Here is a 24,772-nt window from a genome sequence, read left to right as displayed (position 1 = left end):
TATCGCAGATTTTATGACCCCACTTAAAAGTGGGGTTTATATATGAAATATTATTTCTTATATGATAGATAGATAATCCCTATATTAAAGATACCTTCGCGGTTTACCCTTTTAGGAAATTCAAAAAGGTCTAAGAAACGTACCCTTACTAATAACACCTACTATACAAATACAACGTATTCGTATATTAATCCTGGGTATAATTCTAATCCCTAGTTAATATCAGGTTCGAATAGCGAAAAAACCAGCTAAAATAACTGTCTAGTCCCCGAGCGCTCCTAAAACGAGAATAAAGACGAGTCAATACCATAGTGTTAAGGAGCTATAAGTTATATTAATAGGATACTTCGTTACCCTGGTCTAGTATATCTATAACCCTGTATTTTATATAGAAAACGCCTTCGTTAAATATATCTTTTACAACGGTCACGAAGAGATAGGACGGAAGAGGAAGATCTAGAGGAAAAGAGGCAGTTTGAATTATGGAAGACTGTGAAGACTGTAGAAGTAAGATACAGAGAGAGAGAGAAAAAGGAAAGGAAGAGGGAGGCGGGCAGCCTGATATATATAGTCCTTTCCTACGGTTTATTTAAGCTACTGATTTGGTATCCAGACCCTCGAAGTATAAGCGAGGGTCCGTGAGTTATTCCGGAGGTCCTAAAGGTCCGTGGGTTATTCCGGAGGTCCTAAAGGTCTATAGGCCCACCTAAAGGTCCGTGGGCCTACCTAGAGGTCTATAGGTCCACCTAAAGGTCCGTGGGCCTACCTAGAGGTCCGTGGGTCCACCTAGGGTCCCGGGGGACTCGGGAGGACCCTGGAGGACTTAGGAAGTCCCTGGAGGACTCAGGAGGTCCCTGGAGGACTCTAGAGGACTTAGGAGGACTTAGGAAGTCCCTGACTTACAGGAGGTTTCGTATATCGTACTATACCGTATATAGGTATATTTATTTTCTGAGTATAGTACTAACACCCCCCCCGTAAGCTGACTCCTATATAGTAGGTGTAGCTTAGCTAGTTATTTCATAGTCTATATATTTTTAAGGCAAGGAAAAAAAAAAGAAAACCTCTATGTTTATTATCGTGTAGGGAAAAAATTAAAAAACCCCTTTCTTAATTTTATTCTAGGAAAACCTGTCTATAAGTAAAAAACCTAGTATTTAAGTTCTTTTATTTCTTTATAAGGCGGTAGGTTATATTCTAGTAGTATATCCTCTTTATAACCTAGGTCTATATAGCCGCAGAGTATATTATAAGTCTCTTTTAGTAACCCTTTAGTTATTATATCGGATATATTATATTTAGTGTTTATATACACTACCTTTATATTATTTTCCTATAATTATTATTATCGTATAAAGTGAAGGTGAATTGTTACCGAACCGAGCTATAGAGATATTAACGATTCCTTAACTCCTCGATATAGGGGCTGCTATAGGATAAGCTATATATAGGCTATGCCTCGGCTAGAATATACTAATCGGCTAGTCGGATACTAAAGACCGCGCTGCGTAGCCGTATTAGTATAGCTATATTTATATAACCTATTTAGTTATATTATATACCCCCTATTTCGAGTAATAAAAAAATACTTAGAATATAACCAGGTAGGAACTATGTTATAAGATAAGATAAAGGAAAAGATAAAGAGAGCGTTGGAGTATAGTAGGCCTAGCTCTAAAGTTGGATCGGGAGCTGGATATAAACCTAAGCCGCGAGTGCGTTAGTTCGTGGGCTTATCGTGAACCTGCGAGCCGCGAGTCTACGAGTCTAACTCTGTATTTAGTTCGTAGGAGGCACTCCTTAGGTGCGGCGTGTATCGTGCCGCGGCTAAAGGAGCGGAAAGGTTAGGACCTATCGTAGTAGCTATAGAAGAACTGCGTACGGCTAGACTAATAACCGACTTTATTTTCCTGGAGTTACGAGCTACGAGGAAATAAAAGGTCGGAAGAGGCTCTCCCGGTATAACGTGTACGGGGCTATGACCGGTGCCTATATAATCGATAACGATTATAGTAGCTACTTATAGATAGAAGAGTAGCTATTATTATCGCTTTCCTAGAGTAATAAGCTCTAAGGAATAGTAACTAAAGAGGGGTGTTCCTAAGGTGCGTGTATTATACCGTAGCTAAAGGAGAGGCGTTCCTAAGGTGCGTGTATCGTGCCGTAGCTAAAGGAGCCGAAAGGTTAGAACCTATCGCCGTAGCTATAGAAGAGTAGTGTACGGGAGGGGTTAACGAGCGACTTCGTCTTCTAGAATAGCGAAGAGCGAGAGGTCTAAAAAGGGCGACCTTTATTTTCCTAGAGTAGCGGGCTCCGGGGAAGAATAAGAGGTCTGATAGGGGCGAAGGAAGGCCAGCTCGGAACGGTATAGGTAAGTAGTCGGAAGTTGCTGGTACTACTACTACCCGGGCTTATAACTATTATATAAAGTGAAGGTAAATTATTACCGAACCGAGCTATAGAGATATTAACGATTCCTTGATTCCTTGTTATAGGGGCTGCTATAGGATAAGCTATATATAGGCTATGCCTCGGCTAGAATACACTAATCGGCTAGTCGGATACCAAAGACCGCGCTGCGTAGCCGTACCAGTATAGCTGTATTTATATAACCCATTTAGTTATATCATAATTGTCTATAGAAATGAAACTGTCTATCGATATGCTTTACTCTTTTATAGAATTCCGGGTTTTTAGCGACCTTTTTAGCACTCTCGCTATCTATAAGAATTATAGGAATCCTTGGTTTATTATTACTAAATCTTATATTAAGGTTATCTATGAGTTTAGTATATAGATTATGTATATAGATTCCTTCTTTTATAGCCTCGGTCAGAGCCATATATTCGGCTTCTGTTATTAATAAAGCAACGACTTTCTGTTTCGATAAGGTCCAGCTAATAGGATTATTTATTCCTACGCAGTATATATATCCTAAGGTGGACGTTCTATCTTCGAGAATATCTAAAAAGCTAGCATCAGAGTAACCGTATATATATAGGTTATCTCTTTTATAGTTATATAGAAGACCTATATTAGGATAAGCGTTTATATAGGCCCAGACTCTATTTAGTGCTATAAAGTGTTCCTTCAAGGGGTTACTTATATATCGGGCGCACTTATTAACGGCATAGGTTATATCGGGCCTTAAGTAAAGAGCTAGATATAGTAAAGCTCCTACTTCTTATTAATATTTCTTTATATCTTCTTTTAACGCCTATTCAGGGTTTAGTATTAGGACCTATTTATAAATACACGGGGTATCTACCTTTTTAAGAGCTCGTTTATTATACCTTTCTAGTATTTTATTCGTATATAGCAGTTAGCTTATAGAGAGTGTCTTTTTAGTTATATTTATATTTATTTCGTTGCCTAGAAAGGTATATACTTCACCTAAGTTTTTTAGTGAAATATCTTTAGATATCTCTTTATAAAAGTGATCTATTATAGTATCTAAAGGGCTTATAACCACGATATCATCTACGTGGCAGAGGAATATAGCTCGGTCTCCTTTATTATAATATATAAAGAGTCCTTTATTAAACTCGGAGACTTTATAACCTAGTTTAGTAAAGATCTTAACTAGGAAGTTATACCAGAGTCTAGGGCTCTGTTTCAGGCCGTATAAAGCTTTATTTAGCTTATAGATAGTTATACTATTCCCTTCTTGTTTTTCAAAACCCGTTAGTTGAACGGTATATATCAGAGTATCTATATCGGCATATACGAAAGCGTTTATTACGTCGAACTGCCTGAATTTCCAGCCCAAGGAAACGCCTAATAGGAAGGCAAGTCTATATATTTCGGGTCTACAGGTTATAGAAAAGGTTTCTAAGTAATCGATTCCGAGTACTTAATTAAAGCCTTATATAACCCATCTTGCTTTATATTTTATTAGTTCTCCTTTATTATTTAGTTTTATTTTATAGACCTATCGTCCGCCTAGGACGTTATATTTTTCCTTTATTTTATCAAGGGGCGTATCTTTTATAGTTATTCAATCCCAGGTCTTTCTTTTTTCTAGTTCTATTATTTCTGCTACCATAGCGTCTATCTATTCTGATTTATCTAAGCTTTGCATAGCCTTTTTATAGGTAGCTGGTTCTGATAGAGAGTTTACAGTTAAGAGGTAGTAAGGCTCTATTTAAAACTATAGGTTTCTAAGAGTAGTATCTTCTATTAAGTATAATAAGCGCTTATTATTTTCATCATCAACTGATATATAGTCTTTAAAAGCTAACTTCGGTTTCGAAGGTATTTCAACTTATATACTAGAATGGCCGGTGTGTACAGGTCTATCTGGGTTATTATAGCCTATTACTGCTTATAGACTCCTTGATTTCTTTTATGAGTTATTGTTATTTTCTTCTTCAGTTTGGATAGACTCAAAGGGTCGTTTTAAGACCTATTATTGTATAGTTTTTTCTAGAAGCTAATAAGGCTCTAGGTTAGAAACCTGTTCATCTTAGAGAGAGATATTACTAGTATTTAGGTCTAAAGAGGAAGAGTGTATAAAATGATTTTCAAGTATATATACGTCTCTAAACCAACCGATCCTTCTTAAGACTGGGTTATATATCTTATAGTTATAATCGTTAAAACCGATAAGGGCACCACGAATAGCTCTGCTATCTAGTTTCTTCTGGTTCGGGTCGTTGTTTTTATAGTAGGCTATAGAGCCCCAGACCCGAATATAGTTTATATTCGGTTTCTTCTTTTCAACCATCTCAAAAGGGGTCTTAAAGCCTATAGCTGAATTTAGGGTCCTGTTATATATATATACTGCTAAATATACAGTATCTCCCTAAAGGTATCTAGGTAGTCCTAAGTAGAAAAGCAGGCTACGAACCTTTTCTATTATAGTTCTGATAGCTTGTTCGATCAAGCCTTAGGTCTTATAGGTATATAGTGGTTTTATATTATGTTTTACGCCTTAAAAGAGGCGTTTAAAAGAGGCGTTTATAAACTCCTTTCCACTATCAGTGTCTACTTCTTTTATTCTTATATCGTAATTATTATTTTCTACTAGTATTTTCCACTCTTTTATAGCTAGAACGACGGTTACTTCTGATTTATTAGGCAGTAATTTTACCCAGAGGAACCGGGTAGAACGGTCCATAATTAGTAGAATCCAGCGTTTCTTATTATAGGTTATTAGTTCTATTAGGCCGCAGAGATCCATATATACCTTTTCTAGGTAGGAGAAGTCTTTGTATTTATTAACTGAATCTTTATTAGCTAGTATAATAGCCTTATTACGACGGCAGGCATCACAGCTATTTATATCTATGATTTCTCATTCTAATACTTTAAAGTCCTTAAAAAAAGAGGTATTATTATATAAGTTTTTCAAGGCAACAGGGCTTATATAGCCTATTCTGTTATACTATAGTTATATAGTCTCTTTTATTTTTACGGTTCTTTTCTTATTATTTTAGTCTCTTTATTTCTAGAGGTCTAGACTTTTCTGGTTTCTTTATTCTGATCTTTATAGGATTTCCTTTATTATATTGATTTCTTTATTCCCATATTTTAGGATAACTGGCCTTACTATAGCCTAGTAGAGTCCTCTAAAGAGTCTAGCTCTTATATATATATATAAAGGGACTCTTTTACTATTTCATTTTTAAAAAGAATAAGCTGTTTATTACCTAATAAACCTCTAACTTTACTATCGAGGTTTAGGAGACTTATTATATTAATTCCTAGCTCAGGAATATAAAGGCACTCTCTTTTAAAAACAGTGTTTTTCCCGTATCTTTAAACTTTATAATACAGTTTCCTACGCCTATTATCTTTATTATATTTGCTTTACCCTAACTAGCAAGCCTAGTAGTGGTTTTATATATAAAGAAAAGAGATTTATTTATTATTATATAAGAGGTAGCTCCGCTATCTATACAAAAATTCAAGTCCAAACTAAGCCTATTCTCTGCCTAAATCCTAAAAATCCTTTCGACTATCTCACTTCTTTAACGTCCATTATATCCTCGGCTTCCGGGTTTAGGAGGACGTCTTTAAACGTGATCGATTCATCTTCTTCTTCTTCGGGTTCTTTAGGTTACTTTTTAAGGATTATATTCACAGAATCCTTATTATTTATAAGCGTCTAAAGCAGTTAGTTCTTTAAGAGAGCCATAATAGCGTCCTCCCTTTTCTTATACTAGGGATTTAGGGACCTGGATCTGCCCCTGGAGGAGGAGGACTTAGTGCTCTTAGAGACCCGATTCTGCTGCTTTTTTCCGGTATTTTCCTTTATAACCCAGCCCTTAGGAGCCTTATCTGGGTAAAGGAAGTAGCAGTTAGAGGAGACGTGGCCGGGTTTCTTATAGTTCTTATAAAACAGTCCCTTAGTCTTTTTCCAGGGTTTTTTAGACCCTTTAACGAGGAGAGTGTTATTTACTAGGGAACGCTTTATTTTCCGGGAGGCGTCTATTAATTTAGTGACGATTTTATCTAGTATATAACTCTGGATATTATAACAAAGGGACTAAGTAATCTAGTTAATAATAGAGTCGTATCTTTTATCGAGGGCGTTAAGAATCCACGTATAAATCACCTTATTAGGAAAGGAAATCTCCTTTCCTTCCAGAGCTATCAGATTTTCTTAAACCTTATATAGGAAGGATTCGAGGGTTTTATAGTCTAAGGGAGAATTATTAAAGAAGGTTCCTAGGGTATTAAAATCAGCTTAGAAGCCTTTCCTTTTATATAGGCCTTTAAGCTTTTCCTAGACTTCGTGGGCCGTATCTAGGCCTTAAACCTGGGCGAGAGGTCCTTTAGAAAGGGTAGAGAGTATTTCACTAGCAGCCTTAAGAGAGTCTTCCTTCTACTTCTAAGAGGGATTCTAAAAAGGTTTAGTTATATCGTTTAGGAACTTCCCTTTATAGGGAAAATAGGCGTATATAGATATCCTCCAGAAAGGAAAATCGGCACTGCCTTACAGTTTCTTAACCGTGGGGATAAAATCCTTACTAGTTATCTTCCTAGCTTTAAAACGGTGGTCTTTTTGCTAGTATTAGAAGGGGGGAAATAGAAATACCCGATTTCTAGTTCTAATTACCTAAGGGGTTAGATATAGGGGTGAAAAGTGGGTCTAAAGCGGGGAAGAGTGGGGCCACGTAGTAGTATAGTTCACAGATATTAAAAAAGTAGAGCCATTTCTTATATATCACGAAGGAGAGATTGGCTTTTTTAGAGACCAGGGTTTATAAGCCATATAATATCACAGCCTTTACAGGGGTATAGTGGGGCGGTATAGCTAGTGTGTAGGGGGTATAGATGCTAAGACTTAACTATTCGGAACGGGGTCCCGCTATAATATTTTTCCGTTTTTTCGGAAGGAAAAAAGGGAAAAGGGGAAAAAGGGGAAAAAGGGGAAAAAGGTGGTGGCCTAAAAAGGGCTTTAGAGGTGGCCTTTAGTTACTAGCTGCCTAGAGAGGACTTTAGAGGTGGATTTAGTTAAAGGCGGCCTAAAAAGGGCTTTAAAGGTGGATTTAGGGTAGAAATTACCTAAAAAGGACTTTAAGGGTGGAAGGAAGAGGGGATCTAGAAATTCCTTTGCTTTTCCGGGCTTATAACCTTTATAACGGCCACGAAGAGATAGAACGGAAGAGGAAGATCTAAAGGAAAAGAGGCAGTTTAAATTATAGAAGACTATAAAGACTATAGAAGTAAGATACAGAGAGAGAGAGAAAAAGGAAAGGAAGAGGGAGGCGGGCAGCCTAATATATATAGTCCTTTCCTACGGTTTATTCAAGCTACTAATTTAGTATCCAGACCCTCGAAGTATAAGCGAGGGTCCGTAGGTTATTCCGGAGGTCCTAAAGGTCCGTGGGTTATTCCGGAGGTCCTAAAAGTCTATAGGCCCACCTAAAGGTCCGTGGGCCTACCTAGAGGTCTATGGGTCCACCTAAAGGTCCGTGGGCCTACCTAGAGGTCCGTGGGTCTACCTAGGGTCCCGGGGGACTCAGGAGGACCCTAGAGGACTCAGGAAGTCCCTAGAGGACTTAGGAAGTCCCTGGAGGACTCTAGAGGACTTAGGAGGACTTAGGAAGTCCCTGACTTATAGGAGGTTTCGTATATCGTACCATACCGTATATAGGTATATTTATTTTCTAGGTATAGTACTAATATATCTATATATATTCTATCCGCTCCTTATCGCGATAGTATTAGTCTATTTGGATCCGTAAGTACCTTACCGGGAAGATATAAGAGGAAGATATAGTTGTTCATAGTTATGCAGGCTAGCAAGTATTACTAAAAAAATTATCGTAACTATCAGAACAATAGTTACTGGATAGGCTAACCGTTATAGAGTTTTCTACCGTTATAACAAGAAAAAGAAAATAGAAAAAAAAAATCAAGCCTCTTATTCCGGAGGCTTAATTAGGTAATCTACAATCTACAATACGTACATAGGTACAATCTATAATCTACAATCTATAAATCTATAGAATTCGCTTAAAGAATTATAATAGTTATAAGGATTATAATAGTTATAAAGGTCGAATAGATAACTTTAAGTATATAAGCTACGGGTAGATATACTATACCACTATTAATCTAATAATTAATAAGTATCTCTAATTCCTATACTTAAGGCCTAAGCCTATTACCCACTATAGAGTGATATTTAAAAAGGTATTTTTTGCTATAACGCTATGCAACGGCAGATAGGCAGATAATTATAGGGACTCTCTAGGGAGACCTTATATTTCCATAGAGGGACCTTACACGTGACATTTTTATAGCATTTTGTGGGGCTATAACAAAGCCGTGAAGCTCCCTAAATATCCCATACAATTTATATATATAGTTTGAGTAGATACCTGTACTTCATATTTCCATTTATGTACAGGGATATTTTTTAGATTATTCCCGCGGTGCCCGCTATAGGTACCTAGGTAGTACGAAGTACTTCCGTGGCTACGATTTCGAATCTAGGTAGTAAGTACTACTATTCCTATACCCCTTTTCTTCCCTGTACCAGATGACTTGAGGGCCAGTTTTAGGCTGCTTATGCCTTAAAAAATCACTGACTTTAGGGAATATCGAGTAGTGTGTAAGACCAGTACAGTACAACGTACAGTTAGGCGTGTACATGAAAAGAGGTGCGGTACTTAAGCGGCTATCATGGCCCCATAAAAATATCACGTGTGAGGTCCCTCTATGGAAATGTGAGGTCTCCCCAGAGAGTCCCTAATTGTACTAGCGGTTACCAAGTTGCACAATAACGCAATCGTCCACCAGTGTCCAGCAGCTATTAACAGCTGTTCTATAACTGTACCTTTACACCCCATTTTCCCGGTAAGGTACACTACGCACAATTAAACAGGGGTTGGGGTGTATTTAATCCTTGCGTAGGTGTACTAACGTACCCCCCCCCCCCACCCCCCCCCTTCGGACATTCATCTCGTCACACTCCCAGCGCTTGAGGCGTGCCACCACTCGACCTTTCATCCCATGACCCCGAGATTTCACAGCGACAACCGGTCCCTGAACTGGCTCAAATCCCCACGGCGCACTCTCTCTCAAGCTGATTCCGCCACCTGCACCATAACGCTTCCGATGGCCACCAACACCTTGTCCAGCGAATCATCGCAGGCAAGTCCTATTCGCGCCGAACCCTCAACCAGCCACAGTATCAATGCTGCCTCTATCAGCGTTTCGAAGAGACACGGTGGACTTCATGACAGCAAAGCCACAGGACACCTGGCCGATGCCACCCCCTCTGAAGATGCGCCCGATGCGTTTGAAACCCATCAAGAGAACAACGCAGAAGATAGCAATGATGGCCTTGATCCGGGCAGGGGCTCCATCGACCTTGATGATCTGCCCATTGAGCTCGTTAGCCTGACCGACGGGTGAGGCATGCCGCAAAATCCTGTTTTAATCCGTACGAAGCTGACGAAACTCTTCTGGCAGCTTCGTGGAGTCACTTACGTCCAAAGTTCACAAAACGCCCCCTACGATTGAAAAGATCGCGCAGCTCTTCCAGGACTTTTACCAAGTTGCGTCGAATCATGCCTATACCCATATCTCTGCCATGGCGTCCCGAAGGAACCGAACCATGTCCCCCGCCCCTTCGTCTAGACCGTCACCAGCGAACAGGCTACGGGCCAAGGCTGCATCCCTTGGAGTCAAAGACAAGACCCAAAATCATGCGAACTCGGAAGCGGAGCAGCAAATGATCACAGCAGATGAATTGGTGGACAAGAAGAGGGCTAGGAAGGCTTTGGAAGCTAGGAGGGTTATGCTCGAGGAGGCTGTTGAAAGGAGACTATGTGAGGGTCTGTATAATCGCTTATATCGACACCGCAGCACTCAGGACGAGGCACAGGATGACAAGCTGAGGTCGAAGACGGCCGCCCTGGCTGTAGTCGGAATTGGGCCCGCCGACCTTGGAATTGATTTGGGCGAAGACCCCCCTGAAGGCCCTTCTGCAGCGTCGCGAAAAGGCGGGGAGATTCGACAATGGCTAAATCAGGCCAGAAACAACCTGATTTTGATGAATGAGAAGCGGTATCCGTTGGGCAAGCTCAACCAACTCAAGGCCGCACACAGGAGCATCGTGGATACTCTGGCTCACTTCCACCCCGCTGCCTCAGCCGACGAAATCATGCCCATGTTGATCTACACCCTCATCACCCTCCCACCCGAAAGCTTGCACGTTATCAGCGATGTGCGATTCATTCAGCGTTTCAGATGGGAGCCCAAGTTAACGGGAGAAACGGCCTACTGTCTGACGAATCTCGAGGCCGCCATCAGCTTTCTCGAGACCGTGGATCTCTCGACTCTTCGTGCCGATGAACTGCCACAAGGCCGACCCAAGGAAGGCGCTTCGGGATCGTCAAAGACGGATACATTTCCGCCCGCTTTCTCTTCCGCAATAACCCAATCTACCGAAGGCACCGTCGCGACCAGCAGTGGCAGCGCAGTAACGAGCAGGCCGGGCCCGTCTTCTTCAGCAGCATCCAGCCTGCGAGCAGCAATGCAAGCGCGAAACCGGCGACTCAGCGAGCTAGTGAACACGCCTGCGCAGGCATTCGGCGTTGCTAGCGATGCTGTCTTTACAACGGCCGATCAGGGCTTGAAGAATATTACAAACAGCCTTGGGGATAGCTATAAGTTTCTATTAGGCAAGCTTCGAGAGACCCAGGAAGCACCCACTGTTATGGGGCACGCTCTCGTCGTCCCAAAGACGCTGGACGACGCGCGAAAGTTGGTTAGCACGCCACCGCTCGATGAGGATGGGCAAGTCAGCCTCACTGGTTCTTTCCAGAGCACAAATGACCCCGATGTGTCGCAGCCTTCGACTTTGACGAATGATAAAGTGTCCGGTCCCGTGAGCAGCAAGAAGGCTCCTGAACACATTGCCAATGGTCTCCGTAAAAGGAAGAGCATTGAGAGCCCCAAGGACAAGCATATCCCCGTCGCCTCGTCGTCCAGCAACCCCACGAACCCACTTGAGAATGCGGTTCGTAACTTTGGCAATTCCTTCAATCCCATGGTTAAGCTGTCCAACATGGGCGTCATGCGAGGGTTTGGGCGCGCGTCAACCCCTCACACAGTACCCGCAAAGGATGACTCGGCCAAGTCGGTGGAAGGAGGCGATCTGGCAGCCGTATGTTTCACATACCCACTTCTATCTAAGGGCATCTTTGTCAACTAAAATGGTGTTTAGGCATTTCCTGACATAGCGCCAGCGCTTCCGCCCAAGGAAGTCCCCAAGATCAATCCGCCAAACCAAAGGTTCATGGAGCTGCAGAATCCCGGCGACCTCAAACTGAGTGAGGTTCTTGAACTGCTCCGCGATTACCGGAGATTAGCGAATGCATTAAAGGAAAGGGACGCTTTTGAAGCTGCCGTGTAAACCACCTAACTCGATGGCATTCGTTTTGCCCATTCATCTCCGGGTTTGTGTCCCTGTCTCAAGAAATAATGTCCACTTGCATGATTGATACGTCTTTCGTCCTTCATTGTGTCTAGACGACCAGAAGATTTTACCCTGGATAACACCGTGGTGTTGGTTCGCGGGCGTCCTGCGTTTGGGGGTGCTTTAGTGGTTACTATAGAGTGGGGCCGGCAACGTGCGTTTCTCGTCAGTCAAGACTTTTTTGTTCGAATAAGGTGACATGGGAGGGTAACTCCGATTTCGGAGAACCTGATCGAGATATATGTATATCCGTCGTAAAGTATATACGTATATACAAACATATTTAAGACCTTTCGCCATGGACGGCGAAAGAAACGAGGGCCGTCGATTTTTGATGGCAAGCCCAGCTAAACTACATAGTGTTGTCAGTTGGTAGGTGCATGAGTGATATGGGTTGAGGACATGAGGAGAGACTGGTTATTTGGGACAGACATCATACTCGATTGCCCTATAGATGTGTTTAGGATATCGAGATGTGGTAGAGTTGGAGACAAATCGGGTTCTCTCTATTCGTAAGTTACAGGATTAAAGCTATGCATCTAATGACACCAGTCAGCCCATCACTGCTGTTGTCGACTGAATGACTCGCCCCCGCCAGGTACTCCCCGAGTCCGTTAAAACACAGATGACTGATGATGCTTGCCAATGATAAATTACGGATCAGGAGTTCGTATTTTTGTCCAGACTTGCCCGGGCCGGGATATCGATACGCAGAAAAGAACTTTATAAAAAGGAGTGAAGGTGGTCGTAAACGATCTAAGAGCGGGCCCTAATGAAAGCCGTTGACGTTTCCTTTGGGTGTGTTACTGGCCCTCTTCCTTGACAGTTCCTGTTGCACCCCTGGCGACGCATCGGAAACGCCTTGACCACTCGTGTCGCTGATAAGTTTATCCATGAAGGCAATGTAGTCGTATTGAGGTAGTCCCCGGTCTCCGGCCATATCGGGCCCTGTGTGTGGTGGGATGACGTTGACAAGCTTGTCGATCACTTCATCCGGCACCAGGGAGTGTCTCAGATCCATCTCGGTAACGTACGGCTTCCCGTCCGCCACCTCACGAAATGACTGGAAGACTTGTTCTGCGGTGTTCTGGTCTTCAGTGACGTCCACCATGAATCGGATAAATTGCTCAAACGTGACGCGGTCTCGCCCGTGTGATGCCTCGAGAAAGTAGTCGTGCATCTCATCTTCTGAGAAGACAAGTCCCAGAGACGCCAGTGCAGCGGAGAACTCGAGTTCCTGTAGAGTGTTCGAATCATCCCGGTCAAAGTGACGGAATACCGACTCAAACTCTTCTAGTTGTATCGGAGTAAGGTTGGTCATGTTCCGGGCCACCATCTGGTTCTCGAGGAAAGAGAGTTTCTTTTGGACCGACGACTTGACCAGTCCGAGCTCGTAGCAGAGCTCATCGTATGTGTACGTGGTAAAGTCATTCTCTTCGATATTAGCCTCCTGGCACTTCGCGTCGACAGCCGCGATGGACTCCAGATACTTGTCCAGCGGAGACAGGTTATCACTGAGTTTACGGACATGGTGGAGTTGGTCCTCCACGTCGCCGTCCAAGCCAGATATGGCGAGTTGCATCGTGTTCAGGGCCATGGCAAAGTCATTGGCCTTATCCGCAAAGGACTTTCGGAGTAGATTTTTGATACTGCGTCAGAAGGTCAGAAGACATTGAGAAAGCAGATTGATGGTGAAGGGCGGGGAAAGGGGGAGGGGCACTTGCTCTCGGATGGTTTCGTTGATAAGTTGCGCCCTCGTCATCTCGGTTTTAGACAGATTACCCCATTCCCTCTCCATGGTTTCGAGAGACAGCTCCGCCGGAGGTTCGTATGGCCGCAGGCGGTATGTTCCTAGTTTCGTCTTGATATTGCCGAGCAGCGTGGCCAGCTCACTCTTCTCGGCCACCCATTCCCTCTTCCGGCCTCGCTTGAAGGAGGCAAACTCGTTGGCTTGCGCTTTGGCGTCGATATAAGTGCCCTCAAACTTTGCCTGCTGCCATTGGATGGTCTGTATTCGAATCTGCCGCAATAACTCTTCCATTCGCCTCTCGTATGCGCTTTGCATCTCCCAAGCCCCCGACATGTTATTGAAGAACTTCTCCACCCGCCGGCCGGCGTTCTCCACCTTCTCCATCTGAGAAAAGGCATGGAACCAGTACGCAATGTAAGTCATCAGCGACCGCTCGTCTGGTTTCGCGACATCGCAGACATCCTCGACGTCTAAGAGCATGGGGATGCCAATCTCCCTGTGCGCGATATCGAAAGCCATCTGCATGTTGCCCCGGTGGTCCGACTTGTCCAGGGCGTCGTAGTCGATCAGATCGGGCCTATGAATGTCCAACAAGGCACAAAAGGCGAGTCCATCGTTCCAGCTGGCGCTGAAGTCTCGCACGTCAACTTCATCATAGCATGCCGTTTTGCGCTGACACCAGAGCAGGAGGCCTTCCTTTGCTGTCATACCCTCCTCGTTGATATCGCTAATGGTGAAGCGTAAAATGAGCGTCCAGATTAGGCCCAGGATGATTTTCCGGTTACCATCCACGACATCTTCGGCACCAATATTTGTCATCTGTATTCCTCTGGACTTGATGAAGTCGAGTGCCAGGTTCGCATTTTCGAAGCGCTGGACGCGCAATTTGGGTTTCGACGCATATCGCCCGAGGGACTCGTGGGACAAGCACTCCAGCAAGTGAATGAGAATGACCTGGGGGGCTGTTATTCAGTCCGAATGTGCATAATATGTATAGGGATTTGCGCATATGACAGAGCAATGAACGTACGCCGTCGCTAAGATCTGTCACCAGGTCTTTGATCTCAAGGCTCCGGGCCTCCAGCTTTGTATTGAGCCTAGAAAATGAACAGACGGGTCAGCATACCGGCCGGTTATAGTCGTCTCGGGGGAGCTTGGGCATCGTCAGCCCTGGGGGAAACGTGCCATTTGGTGAAAGTCTTCTGCTGGACCGTGATCCATTGCTGCGGTTCCGCAAAGGCCATACTCGCTAGGTCGTAGTCATGCGGCGGCCCCAGACAATCGAGTACCTCGGCAGGGAGCGTGGTATCAACAGTTCAAAAAGGGGGATTTCCTGTGTTGCGCCGATATAGATGGAAGCAGCTCAATCTGGTATACACAGCTGGATACGAATAATGGGCACAGCGCTTCCTGGAAGCTCTCGACTCCGCTTGGGTATAACTAGATGGGTCTGGTCTGCCAGCGGAGAAAAGGGGTGGGGCTGCTCGACGGCGGTGTGGGCGATGCTTAAGCGGCCGATGGGGTCTGATGGAATACGTTGTCGTTACGGCCCTGGTTTTCGAGTATCGACGGCAAAGAATGTAATGGAGGAGTGAGACCGGAGTGGAAATTGATCTCAGTAGCTTGGTTTGTGGGCGTCGGCAGAACGATAAGCTGGCAGGCACTTGACGTTGCCCGGGAGGAAACAACTTAATACCCAATACCTGATCACTACCTATTATCTTGGGTACCTACTTCGTAAGCGTGCTTCGTAACTACACTACGTAGATACGGAGTACTTTTTATGCCCACGCCACAGCTGCACAGGGAGGTTCCCCGGCCGACCCCACTTCCCACCCATGCTACTAGTGTATGTAGGTACCATATAACCCCTGTTTAATTGTGTTAAAGGTACTTGCATTACTTGCCTTATTAGGCAAGTAATAAATCCTCTTGAACGTACCAGTACTAACATACCCGGGCCTTATATAATCTAATCAATAACGTGTAGGTCTAGATAAAATAACAGTATAACATACAACGCCCCTATATTAGCCCTACGCTTAAAGCAGCCGTACGAAGTATATAACGTAGGTACGCTGCGTAGGAGGCAGTTCCTATAAAGTTATTGACGCGGTCAGTTGCTTGCTTATTGGTAAGGAGCTATAAGGTGGATTAACAGGATACTAAGTCCCCCTGGTTTGGTATATCTAAACCCCTGTATTTTATATAGAAAAATCCCTGCTCTTAATGTATCTACTTATACTCTACTCCGCTTACTATCGTGATACTATTGGTTTATTTGGATCCGTAAGTATACCGTAGACAGTTAAACAGGGGTTAGATAGTACCCTCTAACCCCTATTTAATTATATATAGTATACTTACGGATCTAAATATACTAATAGAATTACGATAATAAGCGGATAGAGTATAAGTAGGTATATTAAAAGAAGGCATTTTCTATATAAAATACAGGGCTTTAGATATACCGAATAAGGGGGACTAAGTACCCTATTAGTCTAACTTATAGCTCCTTAACGCGGTATTAACATAACTAATATCGTCCTTGCCCTTGTCCTTGCCCTCGTCCTTGCCCTCGTCCTTGCCCTCGTCCTTCTTCTCTTTTTAGGACTGCTCGAGGACCGGATAGTTATTTTAGCTGGCATTTCGCTATTCGAACCTGATATTAACTAGGGATTAGAATCGGATCCAGGATAATATATAATATACGAATAGGTTATATATTATATTATATATATTCAGGTGCTGTTAGTAAAGGTACATTTCTTAAACCTTTTTGAATTTCCTAAAAGGGTAAACTGCGATAGTACCTTAAACATAATAAAACAGGGGTTATATAGTACGTATTATATAACCCCTGTTTAATTATATTAAAGGTACTTGTATTACTTGCCATATTAGGTAAGTAATATATCCTCTCGAAATGTACTTATACTAATATACCCGGGCCTTATATAATCTAATTAATAACGTAAGATCTAGATAAGATAAGAATAACTATAACGTGCAATGTATAATATATAAGTACCACTATTTGCAAGGGGCCTGTCTACTATTTGCAAGCGTCCTAAACCCAATTAGGAAGGTTACGCGAGCCCGCGTAGTAGTCTGTATACGCCACGATCTTGGCTGCAGATGTCCCGTACCGGTACGTACAACGTATAATTATAATAGACGTTTTGTATAAGACAGGCGTTAATCACTATAACTTATACTTAATGCCCAAGACTACAAAATCGCAGCTATTCTGACCTGTTTTCTATTATGTCAAAGTACCCTAAAATGTATTATGTCCTGGAGATAGAAAAAGTGGTGAAAAAGTGGTAGAGAAGTGGTAGTAAAAGAGGTGGAAAAAGAGGTGGAAAAGGAGGTGAAAAATTTTCACGTATTATCATATAGATAAGGGCTTATTATTGCACATAGATAAGGGCTTATCATTTCACATAGATAAGGTCTTATTAATTCATATAGATAAGGCCTTATTATTAGACAGATAAGCTTATATAACTATTATATTGAAAATTTTTCTACCTGCTTTTCCTACCTCTTTTCCCACCACTTTTTCCACCTGCTTTTTCCACCACTTTTTCTACCTGCTTTTTCCACCACTTTTTCCATCACGATAGCGTGTATTCTTCTTGACTAGAGCTTTATGCAAGGAGGTTAAAATAAGCAGTGAATTTACAGTAACGGACATTTGTAATAAGCAAGGGAGAGAAAACCTTGTCGTGATTTAATATATCTGTACGGGATATCTGCAGCCAAGATCGTGGCGTATGCAGACTACTACGCGGGCTCGCGTAACCTTCCTAATTGGGTTTGGGACGCTTGCAAATAGTAGACAGGCCGCTTGCAAATAGTGGTACTCATAATATATAACTAGCCCTATGCTTAAAGCAGCCATATAAAGTATATAATATACGCTGCGTAGGACGCAGTTCCTATAAAGTTATTAACGCGGTTAGTTACTTGCTTATTGGTAAGGAGCTACAAGGTGGATTGACAGGATACTGAGTCCCCCTGGTTCGGTACATCTAAACCCCTGTATTTTATATAGAAAAACCCCTGCTCTCAATGTATCTACTTGTACTCTACTCCGCTCATTATCGTGATACCATTGGTTTATTTGGATCCGTAAGTACACCGCAGACAGTTAAACAGGGGTTGGATGGTACCTAGTGTACACTGTAGGTACAACGTAGTCAGTCTCTAATGTACAACGTAGTGACATGACCGTGGAGGTGGGGCCAAGAAGGCTGTCCGTCCTGCTGCTCAGAACAAACTCTAGAACAAGACTTGAAATACTCTCCTGTCAAGATTCTGAGCCACCTAACCACCTGAAGTCAGAGTGGTCATGTAACTATGGGGTATTTCGTAGACTTTTGAATCCGGAGAAAGGAACAGTAGACGTCAAGGTTGCTTCCAATGCGTACCTAGGTAGGTACATGGTACAATAAGATGACAAGAAGTCAGGTAGGTACCTACGCGGGTTTGGGGGTTTATAGGTCAGAGCCCGATCGCTGGTCAGTGGTCAGACTGTCGACAGTCTTAGAACATTATGTTGATAGTTGTACCTCTGACCTGGCTCTGGTCAGAGCAAAATCCTCTGTTCAAGCTCTGACCTATAACCACCCCCTCCCGCGTAGGTACCTATAACATACCTACGAAGTAGTACGTATGACACGTCTCCCCTGTGATACTATAGTGTACAGTCTGCCGTAGGAGATGGCTGGCGGCTCGAGAACGTCTGGGCAATTCGACTCGACCTAACTCGAACTCAACCATGCACGGTGTCGGCTTATAAGCGCGCAGATCGAGTCCTAATACCCGTGGGTAATCAGCTAGGTACAAGAATAAGGCTGACTCGTCTATACTAAAGAATCCCTATGTATGTATATCAGCCATTCTATTCCGTACGTTGTGACTAAATAGCAGAGTAAGCTCACGTTATACCAGGTAGCGCGCTATGAAAGCCCAGGGAGAAATCTTGGATGCTCATTCTCAATCGGTGTCGGTGAATGATAGGCCACTAATGGCTTACATAATGGTAAGAGGCTTACGAATACATACGAAGTACATATATGCACTAAGGTACGCACAAGGAATCCCTGGGCCTGAGATCGAAGCCAATGTCGCTTCGGCAGTGCACGTGTACGTACATATATATGTACAAAAAACTATAACGGCCTACCTAGTTATTAGCGTAATTACCTAGAGAGTCGCGTTCATGGCACGGGAAAATCTCCAGGGTCCGAAATTCTGAACCTCACCCGCATTGTCGCGCGCTGCAAACCACAAAGCACGTCTTGAAGCCAGTCGTATTCGGAACAACGATCCCAGTTGTTCACCCTCGGCATTGACCATGGCTCCTCGCCCATCGGCGTTGCTGCCAGCTTTGAGAGCCGTTCGCCCCCAAAGACTGCCCGTGTCTCCACGTCTGATTCGAAATAGTACTCCAGCGCGGGTTCAGAATTTTGCATCACTGCGTCTTTTCACCACCAGTACTGGTCGACGAGCCGTCGATTCAAGTGCCGATGCGAAGAATATCAAGCTCACTTCCGACTCCTATCCAGAATTACGCCGAGATTCGAGCTTCGCTCAGCTCACGGAGAACCACGTCGCTCACTTCAAGAAACTCCTCGGAAATGCAGGAGTCATTGACGGGGTCACGACCGACGCAACAAGCGACATCCAACCATTCAATGAAGACTGGATGCGCAAGTATCGTGGCGAGAGCCGGCTCGTTCTCAAGCCTGCTTCCACCAAGGAAGTGAGCGAGGTTCTGAAATACTGCAATGAACAGAAGCTCGCCGTCGTCCCCCAGGGCGGTAACACCGGTCTTGTCGGAGGCTCGGTTCCCGTGTTCGATGAGATTATCATCAACATGAGCCGGATGAATACGATCCGTTCCTTTGACGAAGTTAGCGGAACCCTCGTCGTCGATGCGGGTGTCATCCTGGAAGTTGCGGATCAGTACCTCGCCGAGAGAGGGTATATTTTCCCGCTTGATCTTGGTGCCAAGGGCTCATGCCAGATCGGCGGTAATGTGGCCACCAACGCCGGTGGCTTGCGCCTATTGAGATATGGAAGCCTGCACGGCAACGTTCTAGGCCTCGAGGCTGTCTTGCCGGATGGAACTGTGGTGGAGGACCTCTGCACACTGCGGAAGAACAACACAGGTTACGACCTCAAGCAGCTCTTCATCGGCGCGGAGGGCACGCTTGGCATCATCACCAAGGTCTCAGTAATATGTCCCCAACGCTCCAGCGCTGTCAACGTGGCCTTCTTTGGCCTCGAGTCTTTCGATAAAGTCCAGCAGGCTTTCAGAGCAGCCAAGGGGCAGCTTTCCGAGATTCTCTCCGCGTTTGAACTCATGGACTCGACGAGCCAGGAGCTTGTCCACGCCGTTAGACAAGGCCAGAAGCCATTGGAGGGGGATCATCCATTCTACTGCCTCATCGAAACCAGCGGCTCCAACAGCGATCACGACTACGAAAAGCTGGAATCATTTTTGGAAGATGTCATGTCCAAGGAAATCGTGTCCGACGGCGTCCTGGCGCAAGATTCTACACAAGCCAAGTCTCTCTGGTCCTGGCGGGAAGGCATTCCCGAGTGCCTTGGTCACTGGGGAGGTACCTACAAGTACGACGTGTCTATTCCCCTGAACGATCTATACAGACTCGTTGAAGAGACCCAGGAGCGGATGGAGAACGCCGGTCTGGTAGGCAGCGATGACACATATCCGGTTGTTGGCGTCGTTGGGTACGGACACATGGGCGATTCCAACCTTCATCTCAACGTCGCTGTCAGACGGTACGACCCGAGGATCGAGCAGATTCTGGAACCATTCGTGTACGAATGGATTCAATCGAGGAATGGCAGCATCAGCGCGGAACATGGTCTCGGTCTTGCGAAAAAGAATTTCATCGGCTACAGCCGATCAGACACCATGGTTCGCCTCATGAAGGATATCAAGAATCTTTACGATCCCGTAAGTTTTATGCTGCGACCCCACCGCTAACGTGATTGCTAATTCTATTCTCAGAATGGGATCATGAACCCTTACAAATATATCTAACGCCTGATACGGAACCGACGAAGTCTCATCCAACATTGATCTCTCTCAGCTTCAATCTTCTGGGTTTTTCAACCCCAACCCCCCTGACTGTCTCTTGGCACAACTCATATTCGTTGCTCCTCTCTACTCCGCAACACACCGTCCCTCGGTAAAGCTACGGGGATCTTGTGACTTCCATAGGAAGGCAACCTTTCAGTTTCTAATTGGATCCATCCTGGTACATAGACTTCTGGATTTTCGTTGGTGTTATATCCTCCCCGACATAGGGATCGACATCATACGTTGATGGCTATTATCGAGCGTGCTTTCGTAGGCGGTCTTCACGCCCTCTAAATTGTATTGCCTTGTGATTCGAAAAACACGTGCTAGGTGGAGTACAGAAAACAACATCCGAGATCTCCTGCCGTTGGCTGTGGCGCCTGCGAGACCGAGGCATATCATTGTTAGAGAAGACGGGGAGTTGGAACCTGCGATCTCCGCTCCAATTTGCCCTTTTCTTGTGCGCCTTCAACAGCGACCAAGGAGAGCCGCGTTGCATCCTTCAAGTGGACCTTCCCAATCCCTACAGACCTATGACGTTGTGCCTTTATTACTCGTTGCACTCGCGCATCTTCAGGGACCCTTCCTGATACCGACTCCGAAAACACGGTGCCATCCACTTGCTCACTTCCCGTTTAGAGGGCCTCGGGGAACGGCGCGTCTTGGCTCATCGACTACCCGGCTGGCCCTTTTCTTTTGCTTTTTTTTCTCGTCTTTTTTTTTTTCTTTCTCTTTTAGAACCTGTGGTAAAGATGCAGCACATCGGCAGAGCCAAGACTATCCGCGTATCACAGAGATAAAAACTTCCATAGGAAGTACATAATTTTCTATACGAACCGGTGTAATACAGAGCCAATATGGTAGGTATGTATGTAGTTAGTGGGCAAACGTACGAAGTGCTGTGTATAAGTACATGGGCATTTCTCCGCTTCAAATAAGAGTCAACGATTTGTCAGTTGACGCTCTTCCTTATTTATATACATACCTTGTAACTACCTAGTGATAGCTTAACTCTCTGATTTCAGACAGTCCTTGGCAAGCCCGTAACTTGAGCACATTTCGTAACCACGAATAGCCACGTCGATGAGTCTGAGCCTACCAACTAAAGGCGTCATCCACAAAGATAACCCCCTTCTTAACCTTACCACTCCCCACCACCTCCCCAATTACCCGCCGGCACTCGTCGGCCATGCCTGGTGGCCCACACACAATGATACCAATGTCCCCAGTATCTTCGCGGAGCAGCTCATCCCTCAGAATATCGGCAATAGGCAGCCTCGCGCCAATACTCGTCTCAAACAAAATCCCAGGACGATCCGCCGATAAGCGCTCCAGCTCCGGGGTTACTGCCTGGAATAAGTCATCCGACCGCATCCCCCAGCATACCCGTGTACGGAGGCCGCCGAACCGCCGGGCGGCAGGCAGGACCGCGGTGATACCAACGCCACCAGCAATACCCACAAATGACGCGCATCGGTCTAGGTTACGCGCCGACGGGTTGCTATAGTATGATGACTCGAGGAGTATAGGCAGCGACACAGAGCCAGCGGCCGCCTTGGCCGCCAGGAGCTTAGTCATACCGGAAAGGGGTCGGATAAGTAACGTCGTACAAGGCCGCAGGGGACCGGTGGCTGCAGCAGCGCCCTTAGTAGAAGAGGCCGCGCTGCTTGTCCGCTGGGCCATATAGCCTCCCGACTTTTCCAGGCCTGTGCTCGAAGACAGGGCTGTCTTCTCGCTGTTGTTGTCGCCCTGCAGCACCAGTCGCGGGGCCTGTGTAGCCACCGGCCCGGCGTAGGATGACAAGATGGAGAAGGGGTGCGCCTCCCAGGCCCGCCATGACAGGGTCGGGAAGTAGACATAAGCATGGCCGTCAGAAGCGACGCCCTCGATATCAACGCGGAGGTACTCGCCGTCGGAGCCAACAGGGATAACCGTAGCGGTGCGCACACCGCCGTTAGCGATGATACGGATAACACGGAGGGCGCGATCGAGAAACCAGATAGCGCCGGCGATATAGACCCAAATCTCGTACCCCCAGTCCCACTCAAAGATGTACCAGATATGCAGGAAGGTAGTGATAAGACTCAGAGCGGCGAGGAGCTGGTGGGTGGCCAGGAAGAACTGGTACGCCTTTTGACGGACTGGCAGGACAGAGGCGGGCCAGATAAGCACGAGGGAGAGGGTGGCGACGATGCCCCAGTACCACAGGGGCTGATGGACAACTGTGTCGAGGGTTTTGCGGAAGCGGTCGTACAGGGCCAGCATGAGGATGGAGTGCATAACGGTGTGCAAAATACAGGCGTAGCCGATCCAGCGGTGGAGGAGGAGGTAGGTCGAGTGGCTCCAGTTCGTAATCCATAGGAGGATATTATTACGCGAGGCAAAGAGGAAGAGAGCGACAAAGTTAGCCATAGCGAGGGCACCGGTCCGGTCACCGATAATCCAGACGATCTGGGCCTCCTGGGACGGCGCCCGGTAATGGGGCTGAACCAGGTGGAGCGGGAAGATACCAAGGACGATATTAGTTAGGAGGATGTAAGCGATAAAAAGAGCCTGCGCGCGCGTCGGCATAGTGCCAAGGTTACCCACAACAGGCACGCGGTACCTGTGGCCCCAGAAAGGCTGGTTAAGCCATACCGACAGGTGCGACGCCGTAACTGAGTACGCGGGGAGGAACCGTAAGAGGCTGAACAGGATGGGGATCGCGCACGTCGTAACGGCAATAGCGATACTATCATCAGTTAATATACATCAAATCATTTCGCCTCTCATCCTTCTTCTTACCTGTTTCTACCATGGGTGAGTTCGGCCTCTTGAAACGATGTTTGTCCGTTGTAGCCCCTGAGCCAATCCGTCTCGTCGATTAAGCTTGTCTGATTAAGGGGCTGCCGGTTAAGGACGGTCGCCATGTTCTCCCTCCCGATAAGCTCAACGTCCTGGTGGGCTAGCCGGAGCGCCTCGCTATATGAGCGGATAGGTTGCATTTCGTGGGACCAGTCCCCCGTGACTAGGTGACCGACCGTGGCCAGGTGTCCCTCCCAATATTTCTCAATGGTGGATAGGTAGATGCCGCCCTGGATGGCGCAGGAGCGCTCGATGCACAGGGCAAGTGTCCGCATGTATGCGGCATCCTTGAGATGGCACTCGGGCGTTGGCGGCCTGGTAGGCAGGTGGACCGAGTCGGTCCCGTTAATAGTCTCGAGACAGAGCAACGGGCATCCGTCTATAAGTCGCCGGCAGGAGCTTGCGCAGACCGGATTGAACATCCACTTACCACCTCCCAGGAGGCCGACACCGTCAGCCGTCACGGACGGCAGAAATACGAGGAGGGCGGTCATGAGAGGAAGGATCAGCCGCAAAGCTGGGGTCCCTGGGGACCATGCCGTTCTACCAGTCATGGCAGCCCGAATCTTGCCCTTGGACTTGTGGAGGGTATTCTGTAGCGGTGGCTAATCAGTCGACACGTTGAAAGAGAGGCTTCGTCTGGCTGACCGATCGTGTGACTCGTGAGACTCTGAAAGAGGAACACAGCCATTAATACTCTACTCGAGCAGGATGTGTCCCTCTTGATCACTGAGTTCTTTTCAGCATGTCGGGACTTGAGGCCCCGTCGGATTCCCGCTCCGGTCCCATCCCGCCCTTGAGGCCTCTAATCTTGCTCAATCTTGCGCTGCATATTATATACATCGAAAATGCTTTCGCGCGTGTGGGGGACGGTTGCATCTGAATGGGGCGGGAGGGCGAAAGGTGACGATGCGGCAGGGAACTCTTGGCCCTCTCCAGCCATTCGGCACCTGTGTTGGATGCTCCGGCTGGTCCAGACGACGCGCGTGCCATTCGTATGACCGACCCCCTCACGGCCAGGCCCGGGGGAACCAAAGGAAGCTCTCCGAGAATTTTCCCAATCGGTCGGAGTAGAGCCAGTCTGGCCATGTGTTACTCTGCTTGGCTCACGACGGCA

General features: G+C 45.8%; 6 protein-coding genes across 6 annotated transcripts; 2 read left to right on the top strand and 4 right to left on the bottom strand.

Moving 5' to 3' along the window:
- Window positions 1-1,389: 1,389 nt before the first annotated feature.
- On the bottom strand, window positions 1,390-2,476 carry ACRALDRAFT_2037112 (uncharacterized protein; the record flags this gene model as incomplete). The annotated part of the gene is given in 4 exon segments (XM_071020823.1): window positions 1,390-1,576; window positions 1,593-1,717; window positions 1,798-2,014; window positions 2,145-2,476. A coding segment is annotated over 1 exon segment (217 nt), but the record flags the coding sequence as incomplete, so codon positions are not given.
- Window positions 2,477-9,573: 7,097 nt separating this feature from the next.
- On the top strand, window positions 9,574-11,878 carry ACRALDRAFT_2029564 (uncharacterized protein; the record flags this gene model as incomplete). Its single annotated transcript, XM_071020600.1, has 3 exons — window positions 9,574-9,869; window positions 9,931-11,629; window positions 11,690-11,878. 3 exons carry the CDS (start codon window positions 9,574-9,576, stop codon window positions 11,876-11,878), a joined length of 2,184 nt encoding a protein of 727 aa, XP_070872843.1.
- Window positions 11,879-12,710: 832 nt separating this feature from the next.
- On the bottom strand, window positions 12,711-14,853 carry ACRALDRAFT_2029563 (uncharacterized protein; the record flags this gene model as incomplete). The annotated part of the gene is made up of 4 exons (XM_071020599.1): window positions 12,711-13,568; window positions 13,662-14,645; window positions 14,722-14,775; window positions 14,818-14,853. The coding sequence occupies 4 exons, from the start codon at window positions 14,851-14,853 to the stop codon at window positions 12,711-12,713; spliced, it is 1,932 nt and encodes a 643-aa protein (XP_070872842.1).
- A 2,650-nt stretch (window positions 14,854-17,503) lies between these two features.
- Window positions 17,504-18,693, bottom strand: ACRALDRAFT_212166 (uncharacterized protein; the record flags this gene model as incomplete). Its single annotated transcript, XM_071023834.1, has 8 exons — window positions 17,504-17,543; window positions 17,664-17,681; window positions 17,839-17,879; window positions 17,924-18,031; window positions 18,097-18,214; window positions 18,250-18,316; window positions 18,405-18,460; window positions 18,641-18,693. 8 exons carry the CDS (start codon window positions 18,691-18,693, stop codon window positions 17,504-17,506), a joined length of 501 nt encoding a protein of 166 aa, XP_070872841.1.
- Window positions 18,694-18,912: 219 nt separating this feature from the next.
- On the top strand, window positions 18,913-21,406 carry ACRALDRAFT_1043946 (uncharacterized protein). Its single transcript, XM_071015330.1, has 2 exons — window positions 18,913-20,685; window positions 20,740-21,406. Exons 1-2 carry the CDS (start codon window positions 19,057-19,059, stop codon window positions 20,770-20,772), a joined length of 1,662 nt encoding a protein of 553 aa, XP_070872840.1. The 5' UTR covers window positions 18,913-19,056; the 3' UTR covers window positions 20,773-21,406.
- A 311-nt stretch (window positions 21,407-21,717) lies between these two features.
- ACRALDRAFT_2126729 (uncharacterized protein) lies at window positions 21,718-24,654 on the bottom strand. Its single transcript, XM_071023919.1, has 2 exons — window positions 23,596-24,654; window positions 21,718-23,542 (listed from the first exon to the last, which is right to left on the bottom strand). The coding sequence occupies exons 1-2, from the start codon at window positions 24,207-24,209 to the stop codon at window positions 21,907-21,909; spliced, it is 2,250 nt and encodes a 749-aa protein (XP_070872839.1). The 5' UTR covers window positions 24,210-24,654; the 3' UTR covers window positions 21,718-21,906.
- Between the last annotated feature and the right edge of the window lie 118 nt (window positions 24,655-24,772).

The sequence above is a fragment of the Sodiomyces alcalophilus genome (assembly GCF_042370955.1).
Source record: "Sodiomyces alcalophilus JCM 7366 unplaced genomic scaffold ACRALscaffold_7, whole genome shotgun sequence".
Taxonomy (NCBI): Eukaryota; Fungi; Ascomycota; class Sordariomycetes; order Glomerellales; family Plectosphaerellaceae; genus Sodiomyces; species Sodiomyces alcalophilus.
Note: the sequence above shows the minus strand (reverse complement) of the source record. Positions and strands in the feature narration are given on the sequence as shown.

Coding starts and splice junctions, on each gene's coding strand:
- ACRALDRAFT_2126729 (XM_071023919.1), bottom strand. CDS start 24,209: ATGACTGGTAGAACGGCATGGTCCCCAGGGACCCCAGCTTTGCGGCTG. Junction 23,543..23,595: donor CTCACCCATGGTAGAAACAG/GTAAGAAGAAGG, acceptor AACTGATGATAG/TATCGCTATTGCCGTTACGA.
- ACRALDRAFT_1043946 (XM_071015330.1), top strand. CDS start 19,057: ATGGCTCCTCGCCCATCGGCGTTGCTGCCAGCTTTGAGAGCCGTTCGC. Junction 20,686..20,739: donor TCAAGAATCTTTACGATCCC/GTAAGTTTTATG, acceptor TTCTATTCTCAG/AATGGGATCATGAACCCTTA.